Here is a 15,502-nt window from a genome sequence, read left to right as displayed (position 1 = left end):
AGTGTCCAGTTTTAAGACCAGCACAGCTGGAATGAGTAACTGCCTGGGCAAAGGGGCACCTCTGCTTGACTTTAACAGGATGAGGATGAGGAGCGGGGGCCCCGCTCTGCACAGACACCGAGCCCTGTCCAGCTGCACAGAAGGACACCAGGACTCACCAGATTCTGCGTAAACACGGAAACGTCCTCTGTGCTGTTGTCAGAACTGACACATAGCAGCCTCCCGAGTCTAGGGGAACATATGACAGTAAAGGTTATAGTTCTGTTTCCTGCACTGTCCACGTCATTGGTCACAGCTCGCAGATCATGAGATGAAAGGGGCTTCACGGAACCTAAGTGAAGATTAAAACATGCATGTAAAGCATATGAAAGCTATGGTTAATGACCTTTAAAGATCCCTGGGAACTGGAGAACATGTAGTTATGTACAGGAGACTGGCTAACTCTAACTTGAAATTGGGGTGAGGAGCTAATGATCCATGAGGGATCTGTTTGTGGATGTGCTTTGCTACTGGGGCTGGAGATGAAGGAGGAAAATCCCACGAAAAGACCTCCTCAACCCCCACAACCCTGTGTGTCTAACTGATCCCAAGAGAAAGAAGGCATTGCCAGGTGAGTGGCACCCAGCTCAGTTCCGGCACAGGAAGTGGGAGTGGACGCTGTGCATGGAGAGAATAGGAGACAGCCCCCTCCCTGGGAGGACAGGCACATCCTGGCCTGATGACGGCTGCAGGTGCTCCATGGAGTGTCCATCTGTGGACACCTGAGGGACAGGCTGGCTCTAGAACAAATATGAGAGGTCTCCAGAGGACCCCCAGAGGACCCCCAGAGGTACACGCTGCATGGATAACATGGGGAGGGAAGAGCCTGTGTGGATATCATGGGAAAAAGAGCCAGTGTGAGTGGTCAGTGTGCTAATGTGACCTCACTGATAATCAGTGGCCAGAGAGACGGGGACACGCAGGTTAGAGCAGTGCTTGTCACATACTCTGTACTGAAGGATCGGTGTTTCCCCCCAAATCCACTGTGGGCCAATAATTTTATAAAATACAATAAAACTTTGCAACAATGTCGAATTGCTATAAAAATTTCTAAACACCTCCTTTCACTTTCCATTCTTATCACTTCACAGACCAGAAGGTTCATGGACCACAGTTTGAGGAATATAGGGCTGAAGTAATTATCCCTTCACTTTGCATGGGATTAGGGAATAATTCCAATCTGATAGGATGGCAGATCTGAGAGAGATTTATGCAGTCCACCTGGCCCAGAATCTCACCTCTTCTGTTTCAGCCCTTGCTAAAGGGCTTTACCGGAGAAGGCAATGGCACCCCACTCCAGTACTCTTGCCTGGAAAATCCCATGGACGGAGGAGCCTGGTAGGCTGCAGTCCATGGGGGCGCGAAGAGTCAGACATCACTGAGCGACTTCACTTTCACTTTTCACTTTTATGCATTGGAGAAGGAAATGGCAACCCACTCCAGTGTTCTTGCCTGGAGAATCCCAGGGATGGGGTCGCACAGAGTCGGACACTACTGAAGTGACTTAGCAGTAGCAAAGGGCTTTACGGAGAAGGCAATGGCAACCCACTCCAGTGCTCTTGCTTGAAGAATCCCAGGGACGGGGGAGCCTGGTGGGCTGCCGTCTGTGGGGTCGCACAGAGTCGGACACAACTGAAGTGATTTAGCAGCAGCAGCAGCAAAGGGCTTTAACATCAGGTCTTGCACAGGGGCCTTGCACTAGCTCTTGGAGTAGGCACTTGAGATAAATTGTTTATAAAGTTGAGTTAATCACCCAGTAATAACTAAGACTTCTAAGTGACATCCATTTTGCTTTCATTACTCTACCATTAGAGCCCTGGAGAGTGAGGGCCACCAACTGCAGTATTTAAACCATGTTAGGTGCTTAAAGGCAGGACCTTGACTATAGCTAATACACGGGGAAAACCAGCTTTCAGTAAGGTTTTCAAACATGCAAGGACTGTTCTGAACCTTTAATTAATTAAGGTTCCCTTTAAAATAGCTGACAATAAAACCAAAAATAACCAAAATTTCCTCCGCTCAGCAAAGGAAACCATCACAAGATGAAAAGGCAACCTGTGGAATGGGAGAAAATACTTGCAAACCACATATCTGATAAAGGGCTAATATCCAAAATATACAAGGATCTCATACAACTTAGTAGCAAAATCCCCAAATAACCCAATTTTAAAATGGGCAAATGACTTAAATAGACATTTTTTCCCAAGAAGACTTACAAATAAGCAACAGGTACATGGAAACGTGTTCATCAATGCTAACCATCAGGGAAATACAAGTCAAAACCACAATGAGATATCACCTCACACCTGTCAGGATGCCCATTAACAAAACGACATGAAGTGACAAATGCTAGTGAGGGATGTGGAGAAAAGAGAACAGAACCCTTGTGCACTGTTGGTGAGAATGTAAATTGGTGCAGTCACCATGGAAAACAGTACAGAGTTTCCTCAAGAAATTAAAAGTAGAACTACCATATGATCCAGAAATCCCACCTCTGGGTATATATTCAAAGGAAACAAATTCATTATCTCAAAGGAAAATCTGTACTCCCGTGTTTATTGCAGCATCATTCAAAATAGTCAAGGTATAGAGACATCTTAAATATCAATCAGTGGATGAATAGATCAAAAAAAATGTTGTAAAATGTGATATATATATATATATATACACACACACATATACATATTAACATATATAATCTAAAATAAAATATTGTAAAATGTGCTATACACACACACACACACACACACACACACACATAGACACACACATACACAGTGCGGTGCTTAGTTGCTCAGTCGTGTCTGACTCTTTGTTACCTTATGGACTGTAGCCCACCAGGCTCCTCTGTCCATGGAGATTCTCCAGGCAAGAATACTGGAGTAGGTTGCCACACTTTCCTCCAGGGGATCTTCCCAACCCAAGGATTAAACCCAGGTCTCCCACAATGCAAGCGGATTCTTTATCATCTGAGTCACCAGGAAGCCCAAGAACACTGGAGTGGGTAGCCTATCCCTTCTGCAGGGGATCTTCCTGACCCAGGAATGAAACCTGGGTCTTTCGCATTGCAGGAGGATTCTTTACCAGCTGAGCTACAGTGAACATACACACATACACACACACACACACACACACAGGAATAGTATTTAGCCTCAAAAAAGGAGGAGATCCTGTCATTTGCAACAACATGGATGAAGCTAGAGGGCATTAGGCTAAGTGAAACAAGCCAGACAAAGACAAATACTGAATGGTATCACTTAAACGTGGAATTTTTTTTTAAGTCAAATTCATAGAAACAGAGATTGCCAGGGTCTGGGGATGAAAGAAATGGGGAGAGTTTTGGTAAAAGAGTACAAACTTTCAGTTATAAGATAAATAAGGTCTGAAGATCTAATGTACAGCATGTACAATTATAGTAAATAACACTTCATTGTATAATTCAAATTTGCTAAGGGAGTAAAAGTGAAAAGAAAAACGTAAACATAGGAAGAGATGAATGTATTCATTAGTTTGATTTGGGGGAAGATCTTTTCAAAGTGTACACATATATCAAATCATCACATTATATATTTCAGATATCTCGCAATTTTTGTCAATTATACCTTTATAAAGCTACCAAACAAAAGACTAAAATAAGATAAAATAAGACAAAATAAACAGAATAAAGTAAAATAAAATACCTGAGCTCTGGGGATAGGCACTAGGCCCTGGGGCTCCTGAGAGAAGGCAGAAGTACCTGGAAATATCAGCCTCAGGAACACAATTCTGCCCCAGAGTCAGGTCAGGTCTGCCTTGGTACACACACACAAAAGTATGCTTTAATTGCCTCCCGTATTTCTATAGTTCTTGCTGCTGAAAGTCACTGCCACCTTTTAGCTTCTGGAACTGGGGACCCAGGCAATGAGGTCATCCTGGGGAGGCCAAGAGGAACCATTCTGTACATTCAGTCAATGTTACATGAAGTCATAACTGAGGCCCATTCTCTATTACCTGTCAAGCGAGGGTCCCCCCTCCTGTCAGGATTATATCTGATTATATTATATATATAATTATATCTGATTATATCTCTTTTGTGTGCAGTCTCCGGGCACCCCAACATCCAGCTTCTTCTCATCTTCAGTTTTTCTTTGGAATTTTTAACACTGTGCTTTCTTAATTATTTCCTTAATGAAATCAGACTCTTTATCTTTTCATTTATTCCTTCACTCAAGGATTATCTTTGGCAGGTGAGGGGGGGTTTGGTGGGAGGGCTCTTTAAAAAATCGTTTTATTTATCTTTAGTTGAAGAATGTGGCATCTAGTTCCCTGACCAGGGATTGAACCTGAGCCTCCTGCACTGGAAGGGCAGAGTCTTAGCCTCTGGACCATCACAGAGGTCAATTTCAAAAAGTCTTTTTGGGTAGAGGGCCCACCACAGATGTCCCAGGTCATGAGTACTTCTCGCTCAGCCAACGTATATTAATCCCTCATTCCCTTGTCCAGCTTCCTAACCCAGGAGGGTGTCCAGTTCCTAGTCAGCAGTCACCCAGAGCATGCTCAGTCAGCAAGACTAGCTGGCTCCTTGCTGCAAATGCCTGATGAGCATCTCTGACCACGCAGCCCAATTCACTAAGAGCCAAACATTACTTCCCCCTAACCCCACCTTCTTCCATCCAAACATTGATATTTTCATCAGTGAGCTTCAAGCACTTAATTTGGGAAAGATTTCACTAAAGTCCCACCTAAATTTATATTCTACAGAAGAACTGCCCTACCAGGAATGTGGTAATAAAAGGGCCCTGTAGCCATATCTGTTTGGCAAGCTCCCACTCTACATGTACCTCATGGCAATTTCAAAAGCAAGTTGACATGTTAAAGACTCTAAGTCTTGGAGTAAAGATATCTTTTTACCCTTCTTTTAAGTATAGCAATTCTCAAACATACTCATATCCTATCTGCTTCATGAAAAACAACCACCACCGTAACAGCAAGAGTCTCATGGCCACTGGGCTGGAAGGTCTTGTGCATCCCTTCAACAGACATTATCAGGTGCCTTGTATGCAACAAGCCCTCTAATACAAGGAATGGAGATATACCAGGAAACAGCACAGACCCAGTCCTGCCTTTTCATTTAGATGTCATGATAACTCCTAAGATGTATGTATTTTTTTCCTCATCGCTAAGAAGGGATGATAAGGCTCAGAGAGGTTAAGCAACTTGCCTAATGGTCAAACGTAAATCTCATTGACTCTGAAGTCAGTATTATTAAAAAGTTGGCACTATATTGCCTATATCATACTATTGAGTTGGCCAAAATGTCACAACCGAAATGAACATTTTGGCCAATCCAATACTTTGAGCTCAGTTAAAATGACCCCTGAGTTAGGAAATGTGATGAATGATTCACGAAGTCTGATAGATGCAGCTCTCCACCTTCCAGACAGAGCCTGTATCCTCCCTGAGCTTTGCCTCTGCATCATGCTGTCCTCACTGGTACCCTCTTCCCTCTCTGTTCCCACCATCACAACGCTGCTCGCTCTGCAGGGGCAGCTTAAGGCCCAACTGGCCTACAAGATCTCCCTCCCCAGTGTTGCCTATGGGAAATTTTCCTCCCCTAAACTCAAGGAGCTCACCCAGGCTGCACCCTCACTGGACACTTAGGATAATATACTTTGCATGATTACTATATGCCTGTGTATAAGTCTCTTATTTCCCCAGCAAGTAAGTCTTTAATTTTTTCCTTGAGGATTGACAGTCTTTTCTTAAAGCTCTTGGTTATCTCCCGCTAAGTCTTACAATATTCAATTCAGTCAAGACCATCTGACTAAAAGCTTTTATAAATCTCTGCTCCAAACCCTTTAACAACATGCTGTGACTTCCTGCTGCTTTCTTCTCTCCCTCAATTCCCATCTTGCAGACAGATGAGAATGGTGAGACATGATTCCCTCCACAGCATAACCAAACCCCCAGGGAACTGAAGTCACACAGTTTGCTATGAATATCCTTCACTGATCAGTTACTTAACTCCAGGTCTGTGTAAGCTTATATTCCAGACCAGTTTGACAAAACTCTCAAGGTCAACCCCCACCCCCTACACTCTTTGTAAAAGAGTCAGGTACAACTTAGATACACAGAAACACTAGGACCTAAGGCCACAGTATGTTCCAACATGCTATAACTAAATATAAACACATTCAACGGTGGCATTCAAGGTGAAAAATTGGTTACAAAATTCCTTTCTGGGGAATAAATTTTCCTGAAAGAAATAGAATATATGTATAAGCATAAGTGAAGTGAAGTGAAGTCGCTCAGTCGTGTCTGACTCTTTGCGACCCCGTGGATTGTAGCCTACCAGCCTCCTCCATCCACGGGATTCTCCAGGAAAGAATACTGGAGTGGGTTGCCATTTCCTTCTCCAATGTATAAGCATACACACACATATATATGTATGTGGGGGCTGCCGTCTATGGGGTCGCACAGAGTCGGACAAGACTGAAGCGACTTAGCAGCAGCAGCATACTTATAAAAAAATAATAAAATGAAAATATACATTAAGTTTAATTTCTTAGTTGACAACCAAAAAGTCTGTTTAGAACTACAGCTCCTCCTATTTTAAAATAATTGAGTTAAAGATTGACTTCAAATTTGGTAGGGCATACAAACTTTAACTGGGCTTCCCAGGTGACTCGGTAGAAAATCCGTCTGCAATGCAGGAGATGGTGGTTTGATCCCTGGGTCAGGAAGATCCTTGGAGAAGGAAATGGCAACCCACTCCAGTATTCTTGCCTGGAGAATCTCATGGACAGAGGAGCCTGGCAGGCTACAGTCCATGGGGTCACAAAATAGTTGGATATGACTTAGCAACTAAACAGTAACAACAACACAAATTACAACTAACCTTAAAATATTCACTCAGTAAGTATTTTTATAATTATTTTGGCTTACCCTACAAATTCTCACAAGTCTCAAGCAGGGCTGCTTTTTAAGGCGGTATACAAAGGAGGCAGAACAGCATGGCCCAAGTCTGCTGGGCTGATGGAGAAAAGCCAATTGGTATGGGCTCAGTGGGAGTGATAAAAATTTAAAAAAAATTGACTAATGCTGGGCTATAATATTTTAATAATCCAAGAGAGTAAAACACACATAAAATTTCCACATAAGCATTGCTGCTTATTAAATTGCTCTGCACCTTTTCCTGGTTGTGGATATCAATCCATCAATAACATTAAGAAGGAGACAAACTGAGCAGCCACCATGATGGTCCTATTCTCAGGGAGCTGATATTCTAAAATAGAGGCATGTACAGAAAGAACAGGTACTGTGATCCGAACACAAGGTTTGGGGGTGGTATCGGCACTTGGTCTCGAAGCTTACAATTCCTATTAGTTACCTGACTTTGAACCCGCCCACATCTCAGTTACTTATATGCCAAATAGAGATGATCAAAACTTGCTTTTAAACACATTATTTTGTTTAAATCTTTATAACAACCCAGTTCAGTAGATTAAAAAGATACAAAACACTATAAAAACATAGATATAATAGTATCTATTGATACTATCCTATAATAGAAATAGATTTTCTCCTATTATAGTTCTATGAAGTCCATAGCTCTATAAAAAGGAATAAACTGTCTCCGATATTTCAGAACATATAGATCAACTCGAGTCTAACAAGAGCTACAGTAGCTGACAGCTGACACCTGGATCCACACCAGAGGTGGGACACAGAGAATCTCCCTATCTCCTTCCCCTGCCAAAGGGCTGGCTAATAGATGAAGGAGGCAGAGGTCACTCAAGGCCTGCTCCCAGCAGGACCTGATATGGTGGAGGGGGGTTCCCAAGGGAAGATGAGTTGGGCATCTGTCATCATCACCCCTGCAGCTTTACACGGCATCAGGGACCAATATCCTCAGGAGGCTGCAGCAGAGGCAGGCTGAGCAAGACTCAACTATGCCTCTGGAGAGAGGATAAGGCCATGTGGTCTACAGAACCACTCCTACATCCAGGAATTCTGATGCAGAACAGAGGGGACACTGCTACTTGGGGACATTAGGGTAAGAAGAATGCCAAGAACAACTGGACCAAGGGACCCATAATGTCCACCCCATCTCTAAAATCTATGACTCCTTCATTCTCATTTCACACCCACCCAAGCTCAGATAAAATGTAATAAATCAACTGATGGAAACGTACACGAAAATTCATCTTCCTTCCTACTGACCAGGGGCTGGAGTTGGATATAAGTCATGGTCTGGGGATAGAGAATGACAGAGAACCAAGGATAACAGACCTAACAAGCTAGGGGGAGCTGGGAAAAGAAACAGCTCACTTTGGGATCTGAGGATAATGTGCAAGTTGTGGTGGAGGGTTCTTAGATACAGGATGCAGGGAGGCCACAGTACGGCAGATGCAGTGCATGTTGGAAAGGGAAAGGGGATGGTTACTCAGGGCCGTGTCCTTGGTTACTCTATGTTTTGCAGAGTTGCACAAGGGTGACAAGAGATACTTTAACATGTTTTTCTTGCTAAATTAATATTCAGTAAAACAGGTGCCAAAAACTCGAAACTTTCTAAGCTGTAGTGACTATAACTCCCCTTGAATCTAATAAAAATGTCTTCAGTCACAAACCAGAGTTTAGCCAGAATAGATGAAAGGTATTTAATCTTTTGCAGCAACCAGATTTACTCTAAGTTTAGACCCTCTTTTTAATAGATGGCTGTATTTTTTTCCAAAATATTAGGGTGTAGTAGTTTGCTTATTTTTTTTTCCATTTATTTTTATTAGTTGGAGGCTAATTACTTTACAATATTGTAGTAATATGGTTTTTGCCATACATTGACATGAATCCGCCATGGATTTACATGTATTCCCCATCCCGATCTCCCCTCCCACCTCCCTCCCCACCTGATTCCTCTGGGTCTTCCCAGTGCACCAGCCCCGAGCACTTGACTCATGCATCCAACCTGGGCTGGTGATCTGTTTCACCCTTGATAATATATATTTTTCGATGCTGTTCTCTCAAAACATCCCACTCTCGCCTTCTCCCACAGAGTCCAAAAGTCTGTTCTGTACATCTGTGTCTCTTTTTCTGTTTTGCATATAGGGTTATCATTACCATCTTTCTAAATTCCATATATATGCATTAGTATACTGTATTGGTCTTTATCTTTCTGGCTTACTTCACTCTGTATAATGGGCTCCAGTTTCATTCATCTCATTAGAACTGATTCAAATGAATTCTTTTTAATGGCTGAGTAATATTCCATGGTGTATATGTACCACAGCTTCCTTATCCATTCGTCTGCTGATGGACATCTAGGTTGCTTCCATGTCCTGGCTATTATAAACAGTGCTGCGATGAACATTGGGGTGCATGTGTCTCTTTCAGATCTGGTTTCCTCAGTGTGTATGCCCAGAAGTGGGATTGCTGGGTCATATGGCAGTTCTACTTCCAGTTTTTAAGAAATCTCCACACTGTTCTCCATAGCGGCTGTACTAGTTTGCATTCCCACCAACAGTGTAAGAGGGTTCCCTTTTCTCCACACCCTCTCCAGCATTTATTGCTTGTAGACTTTTGGATAGCAGCCATCCTGACTGGCGTGTAATGGTACCTCATTGTGGTTTTGATTTGCATTTCTCTGATAAAGAGTGATGTTGAGCATCTTTTCATGTGTTTGTTAGCCATCTGTATGTCTTCTTTGGAGAAATGTCTGTTTAGTTCATTGGCCCATTTTTTGATTGGGTCATTTATTTTTCTGGAATTGAGCTTCAGGAGTTGCTTGTATATGTTTGAGATTAATCCTTTGTCTGTTTCTTCATTTGCTATTATTTTCTCCCAATCTGAGGCTGTCTTTTCACCTTGCTTATAGTTTCCTTTGTTGTGCAAAAGCTTTTAAGTTTCATTAGGTCCCATTTGTTTATTTTTGCTTTTATTTCCAATATTCCGGGAGGTGGGTCATAGAGGATCCTACTGTGATTTATGTCAGAGAGTGTTTTGCCTATGTTCTCCTCTAGGAGTTTTATAGTTTCTGGTCTTACATTTAGATCTTTAATCCATTTTGAGTTTATTTTGTGTATGGTGTTAGAAAGTACTTAGTATATCTACCTAAAGAAACAAAAGACCTATACATAGAAAACTATAAAACACTGATGAAAGAAATCAAAGAGGACACAAACAGATGGAGAAATATACCATGTTCCTGGATTGGAAGAATCAATATTGTCAAAATGACTATACTACCCCAAAGCAATCTATAGATTCAATGCAATCCCTATCAAGCTACCAACGGTATTTTTCACAGAACTAGAACAAATAATTTCACAATTTGCATGGAAAAACAAAAAACCTCGATTAGCCAAAGTAATCTTGAGAAAGAAGAATGGAACTGGAGGAATCAACCTGCCTGACTTCAGACTATACTACAAAGCCACAGTCATCAAGACAGTATGGTACTGGCACAAAGACAGAAATATAGATCAATGGAACAGAAGAGAAATCCCAGAGATAAATTCACGAACCTATGGACACCTTATCTTCGACAAAGGAGGCAAGGATATACAATGGAAAAAAGACAACCTCTTTAACAAGTGGTGCTGAGAAAACTGGTCAACCACTTGTAAAAGAATTAAACTAGTTTGCTTATTTTTTAAAACACCAAATGGCACTCTAATTGCCTTGAAAAATGATAGAAGCATTGCACTTTTCAGAGAAAAATTACAGAATATAAAAAGGTTTCAGAAGAGAAGAATCCAGGCTAACATATCTTCAGTTAGATTTTGATAAAGATTCTTTTTGTGAGCTCAAATGCTTAAGGCACCTAAAAATTTCAAAATTTTTCCTTAAAATTCTTGTGTTTTGGAAAGTTATGAACAGTGATTTTTCTCTAGGTTTATTTAGAGATATGTAAGCTTTATCTATTTCCTGGTTGCACAATCAAGTTATATCGTCTCTTTAAGCCACAAATTCTGCCAACTTGCTGTGAATATATCACCTATCTCACACAGATATAAGGATTAAAAGACTAGCACACCACTAGTCCCATGATCTCAGTCCTGGTTGTACTTCAGGACCACTTGGAACTTAAAATGGTGGCCAGGACCTAGTCCAAAGACTCCCACTCAATTGGTGAGGCTGAGACACTGGTATTTTTAAAGCTTTGCAGTGGTTGAGAACAACTGGCTAGAGTAACCATGGAGTGACCATATTATTTAAATGATCAGTGTCTATATTTTACTGATAACATTGCTGTTGTTGTTCAGTCGCCAATTCACGTCTGACTCTTTGCAATCCAATGGGCTGCAGCATTACTGATAATGTATATCAGTTAAACAAGTTATAATACACAGGTTTTTTTTAAACTGTAATGTAAAATTTTATTATTTCCTGTGCCATCTACCTCAGTGCCTTTGGAGGGAAATAACAAATTTTACATTTTTTTTCCTCCTCTTTTATTACCCTTGCCATTGGGTAAAACCTTGTTCTATCCTTGCTGTGAGGATTTTGAGTCAGAGATGCTCACTTGTATCTCTCCATCTCAGCCAGGCTAAAATTCTTGGCCAAAACCAGTTCAAAGGCTGCAGGGCCTCAAAGCAAGAACTGCTGGTCCCCTGATACACAAGGTTTTTATATTCAAAAAAAGAAAACCCCAAGATCTAGACAGTCATAACAGAAGCTCTCCTGCTTCATTAAGGATCCTAAGGCTAGTGCAGGAAAAAAGTGCACATGGACCATAAAGATTCCTTCCCCCATTGCCCTTCACCAGCATGCCCTCTTCTGAGGAACAGGAAAGAGGAAGGACAAGGGTGGGGGATACCCAGCCTTACTTCTGTTAAATTCCTGCAAAGAGACAATCCTTTTTGGGACTTTGTAACTGTTGTTGACAGAGAAGGCAATGGCACCCCACTCCAGTACTCTTGCCTGGAAAATCCCATGGATGGAGGAGCCTGGTGGGCTGCAGTACATGGGGTCGCTAAGAGTCAGACACGACTGAGAGACTTCACTTTCACTTTTCACTCTAATGCATTGGTGAAGGAAATGGTAACCCACTCCAGTGTTCTTGCCTGGAGAATCCCAGGGACGGGGGAGCCTGGTGGGCTGCCGTCTATGGGGTCGCACAGAGTCGGACATGACTGAAGCAACTTAGCAGCAGCAGCAGCAACTGTTGTTGAAGTCACTCTATAGTAAAAGATAATACTTTATACCATGCAGGTAGAATTTTCTACATTTAGAAAGATATTATATTAAATTATATTTCAATTTATTAATTGAAAAACACTTAAACCCAAACACTCAATGAAGTTAAAATCTTACCTGGGAAGATGCTCAGTCCTCTGTTTACTTCCAAGCTAATGATCAGAGCTCGAGCTGTGATGCTAAGAATTTGTCGTGGTGCAAAGTTCAAACCATCAGTAACCTGAAAATTAAAGCCTCCTGACATTGCTCCTTCAAAAGAAGAAATTACACTCTGGTCAGTCTGGTCATTTTGCAAAAGCCACCCACTTTCACCTTCTCTCCCACCTGATCTCCCTGCAAAGCTACTCCTACCAATTTGAGAGTTAGTTAATATGGTCACCAAGCTCACCAAATCAAATACTGCCAAAACACAAAATGAAAAGAATACCAACAAAGGTCTAAAATGAATATTCCTAACTCATCCTCTCCTGAAAGTAATAAAAGAAAGCAAAGATGTCACCTCCAAGAAATTTTTTTAAAAATTTAAGACATGTTCATTACCTGTATTTTATTATCTTGGAGTCAATTTATACCAATAAAAGTAAAACAAGGATGCCACACACATGCATCCCTTAGCAGTTTCTGAACTATTGATAACACTTATTTGATGATAATGAAAATCAAAACTAGAGGGAATTAAATAACACAGCCCCTCCCCTCAAATACTTTCCCATTATTCATCTATCTCTGTTTCCTGCTAAGAGGGGAAAGAGAAAAGTGGAGAAAGACTCAGCCCCAGTTTTGTTAAATTCCTGCAAGAAGACAATTCTACTCTCATACTTCTGTCAGGGGATCAGTGACATCAACAAAGTTATAAATTAACTTATGTGTGAAACAGAAGTTGGGCTGGGCCCCCTATTGATCCTGTTCCCCGGAGTGCTTTACCAGTCTGACTCCCAAAGCACCAGGCAAGATCATCATGCAGAGAGCATGACGATCACAGTCCCCTCGCCTTTTGAAATTGTTCATCCAGCAGTAAATGTGCAGCCCACAGGTCTCTGCATCATGTAATGGGTAGAAATGCCCTCCTCGTTGCCCTCAGGGACAATGTGGCAAGGAACAAAGGAGGCATGATCAGGATCTGCAATTACCTACAAGTACTCCCTTAATAACATGATTTAATAAAAGGCTGGTGACTTAACCTTCTCTTAAGTCTCTGTTATTTAAGCAAACCCAGAGAGTTCTGACTCCTCAAAATAAAAGGTTACAGCCTTTAAACATTTTTTCCCCAATACACTGGAGTCACCACATTTAAAAAAAAACAGAGGAAGAGAGTTCTGGGTCTGCCTAATTTAGAACAGAGGCACACAGCCAAATAGTATTTTTGTTTGTTTGCTCCTTTTTACTAGAAATAGCACTTTGGAAGTTGTATTTAATTAAATGTGAAACTATGGAGAAAATGTTTTCTGCTATTAGGCACTTTGAACATTTCATGAATTCAGAAACAAAATGGAAATGGAATCCAAAGAAATTATAACAAAACAAATACTAGAATAGTGTACTAGGTACACTAACTATCATACAAATTATGACCAAAAGACAGAGGGAGGAAAACATGAAAGTAGCTGTGACCTGTGGATTTTATTGTACAACCTTAGATTCTCCTGACCTGACAGTACTTTCAGAAGGGCAACCTGAAATCACTTATCCCCCCACTTATTGGCTCTATCGACCTACTTAGGTTGTTATGTGGAATAATGAATTAGATTAATGGCGGAGCACTTTGCAGATATAAATGCTAAGAGAGACTAATTAAACCTAAGCCTTTGTTTGGGGCTGCTGAGGGACAGATGTAGCAGGGAGAACCAGCTGGTTTCAGCAAGAGGCTCATCTACAGCTGGTCTCCTGCCACTTTGAAGGCTATTACTGCCTCCAGATCCATTTAGAAAATGTGATGGATTGACTCTCAAAAGAGCTTGACTTTAACTCTCCTTTCTGCTTTTTTAGGAGAAATTATTTTCTCTATTTGCAAAAGCAAATATTGACTTGGTAGTTGACAAACAAATCAATCCAAAGAGCTAATTTATATTTCAATCCTTCTCTGCAAAGAGTAACTTCAGCTCTTCAAACTACTCTGCCCTTCTATGGGTGGCAGTTATTAGAGAAAGCCCAGCTTTAGAGTCAGACCAAGTTACATCTTTCTGGGCCTCAGTTTCTTCATTTCTATAATGAGATCGTTTACTCCCAATAACTCAGAAAACTTCTGCAGATTAAATGAAATGGGTCCTGTCATTGTATCTCCTGCAGTGCCTAGCCCATGCCAGATAATCAGTAACTCCTTCCCACTGCACATTGCTTAGTCTTAGAAATTCTAAACTTTATCTGTGCAAGTCTCTAAAGCAGTTCTCACTATTTTGAACATATAATAATCCTTTCATAGAGATAAAAAAACTTACAGGCCCTTGCCTAATAATACCTGGATTTTCAGTATCTACTTACCAAAACCACACATAATTGGCAGAAACATCCTATCAATTCAATGCCCCTTTAAATGAATTGTATTTTACTAATGAGAACAACTGCATACAATTGAAAAATAAAAACACATGGAAAAGATCATTCAGTCTAGAAACAACGCTTTGGTACATATGTGGGTAGATTTACGATTTTATTGCAATAAAACTAACCCCCAACATGTCCCCAGGCTACAGGTTTGGAACCACTAGATAAGAACAGTCACATAGTAAATGCTTTTCAGGTTATCTGGGAATTCTTTGTACTTAACTGCAGAGATAATCAGGAAATTACTACCTTTGAATTTACCAGATTTTTATCTTTGTTTTCTTTATTATATTTTCAAAGAAAATATAATAAAAGTGGCTGGAAAGATACAGCTTTTGGCTTTCCCATCATGCACCCCAGGCTCACACTCCTTCTCCCCCCACTTCCTCCTGTGGCTGAGAATGGGCACCTTGCCCTCTCTGACCACTGTCAAGGGCAGCCAGGAAACAGAGGCCAGCTAGATCACCGCTCCTGCAGATGTACAGTGGTGATGTGGCTTATTGATTTACTGATGGCCTGAGGGAAGAAAACAAAGCCTTTTAATATCAGGGTCTCTTAGATTTACAGTTATATCCATTCATTCATCCTTGCATTCATTCATTTAACAAATGCATTTGTTGTGTTCACTAACACAACATTTGGAACATTACCCGGCACATAATAGGTATCGACAGGATTTCATTCTTACAACAAATTTACATTAAGCACCTACTAAGTTCCAGTCACTGTTCTTCGGTGCTGAGAATAT

At 41.1% G+C, this 15,502-nt stretch overlaps 1 protein-coding gene across 1 annotated transcript in view; it reads right to left on the bottom strand.

The window, feature by feature from the left end:
• The window catches only part of LOC122683754 (chondroitin sulfate proteoglycan 4-like), a 60,662-nt gene that overhangs the window by 23,299 nt on the left and 21,861 nt on the right, over positions 1 to 15,502 (bottom strand). The window contains exons 5-6 of the mRNA XM_043887579.1: positions 12,331 to 12,462; positions 159 to 331 (exon numbers count right to left, since the gene is read on the bottom strand). Of these exons, the coding sequence (XP_043743514.1) occupies positions 159 to 331; positions 12,331 to 12,462 (305 nt within the window). The remainder of the gene's footprint in view (positions 1 to 158; positions 332 to 12,330; positions 12,463 to 15,502) is intronic.

This window comes from Cervus elaphus, chromosome 25 (assembly GCF_910594005.1).
Source record: "Cervus elaphus chromosome 25, mCerEla1.1, whole genome shotgun sequence".
NCBI lineage: Eukaryota > Metazoa > Chordata > Mammalia > Artiodactyla > Cervidae > Cervus > Cervus elaphus.
This window is presented reverse-complemented; position numbering and strand designations above follow the sequence as displayed.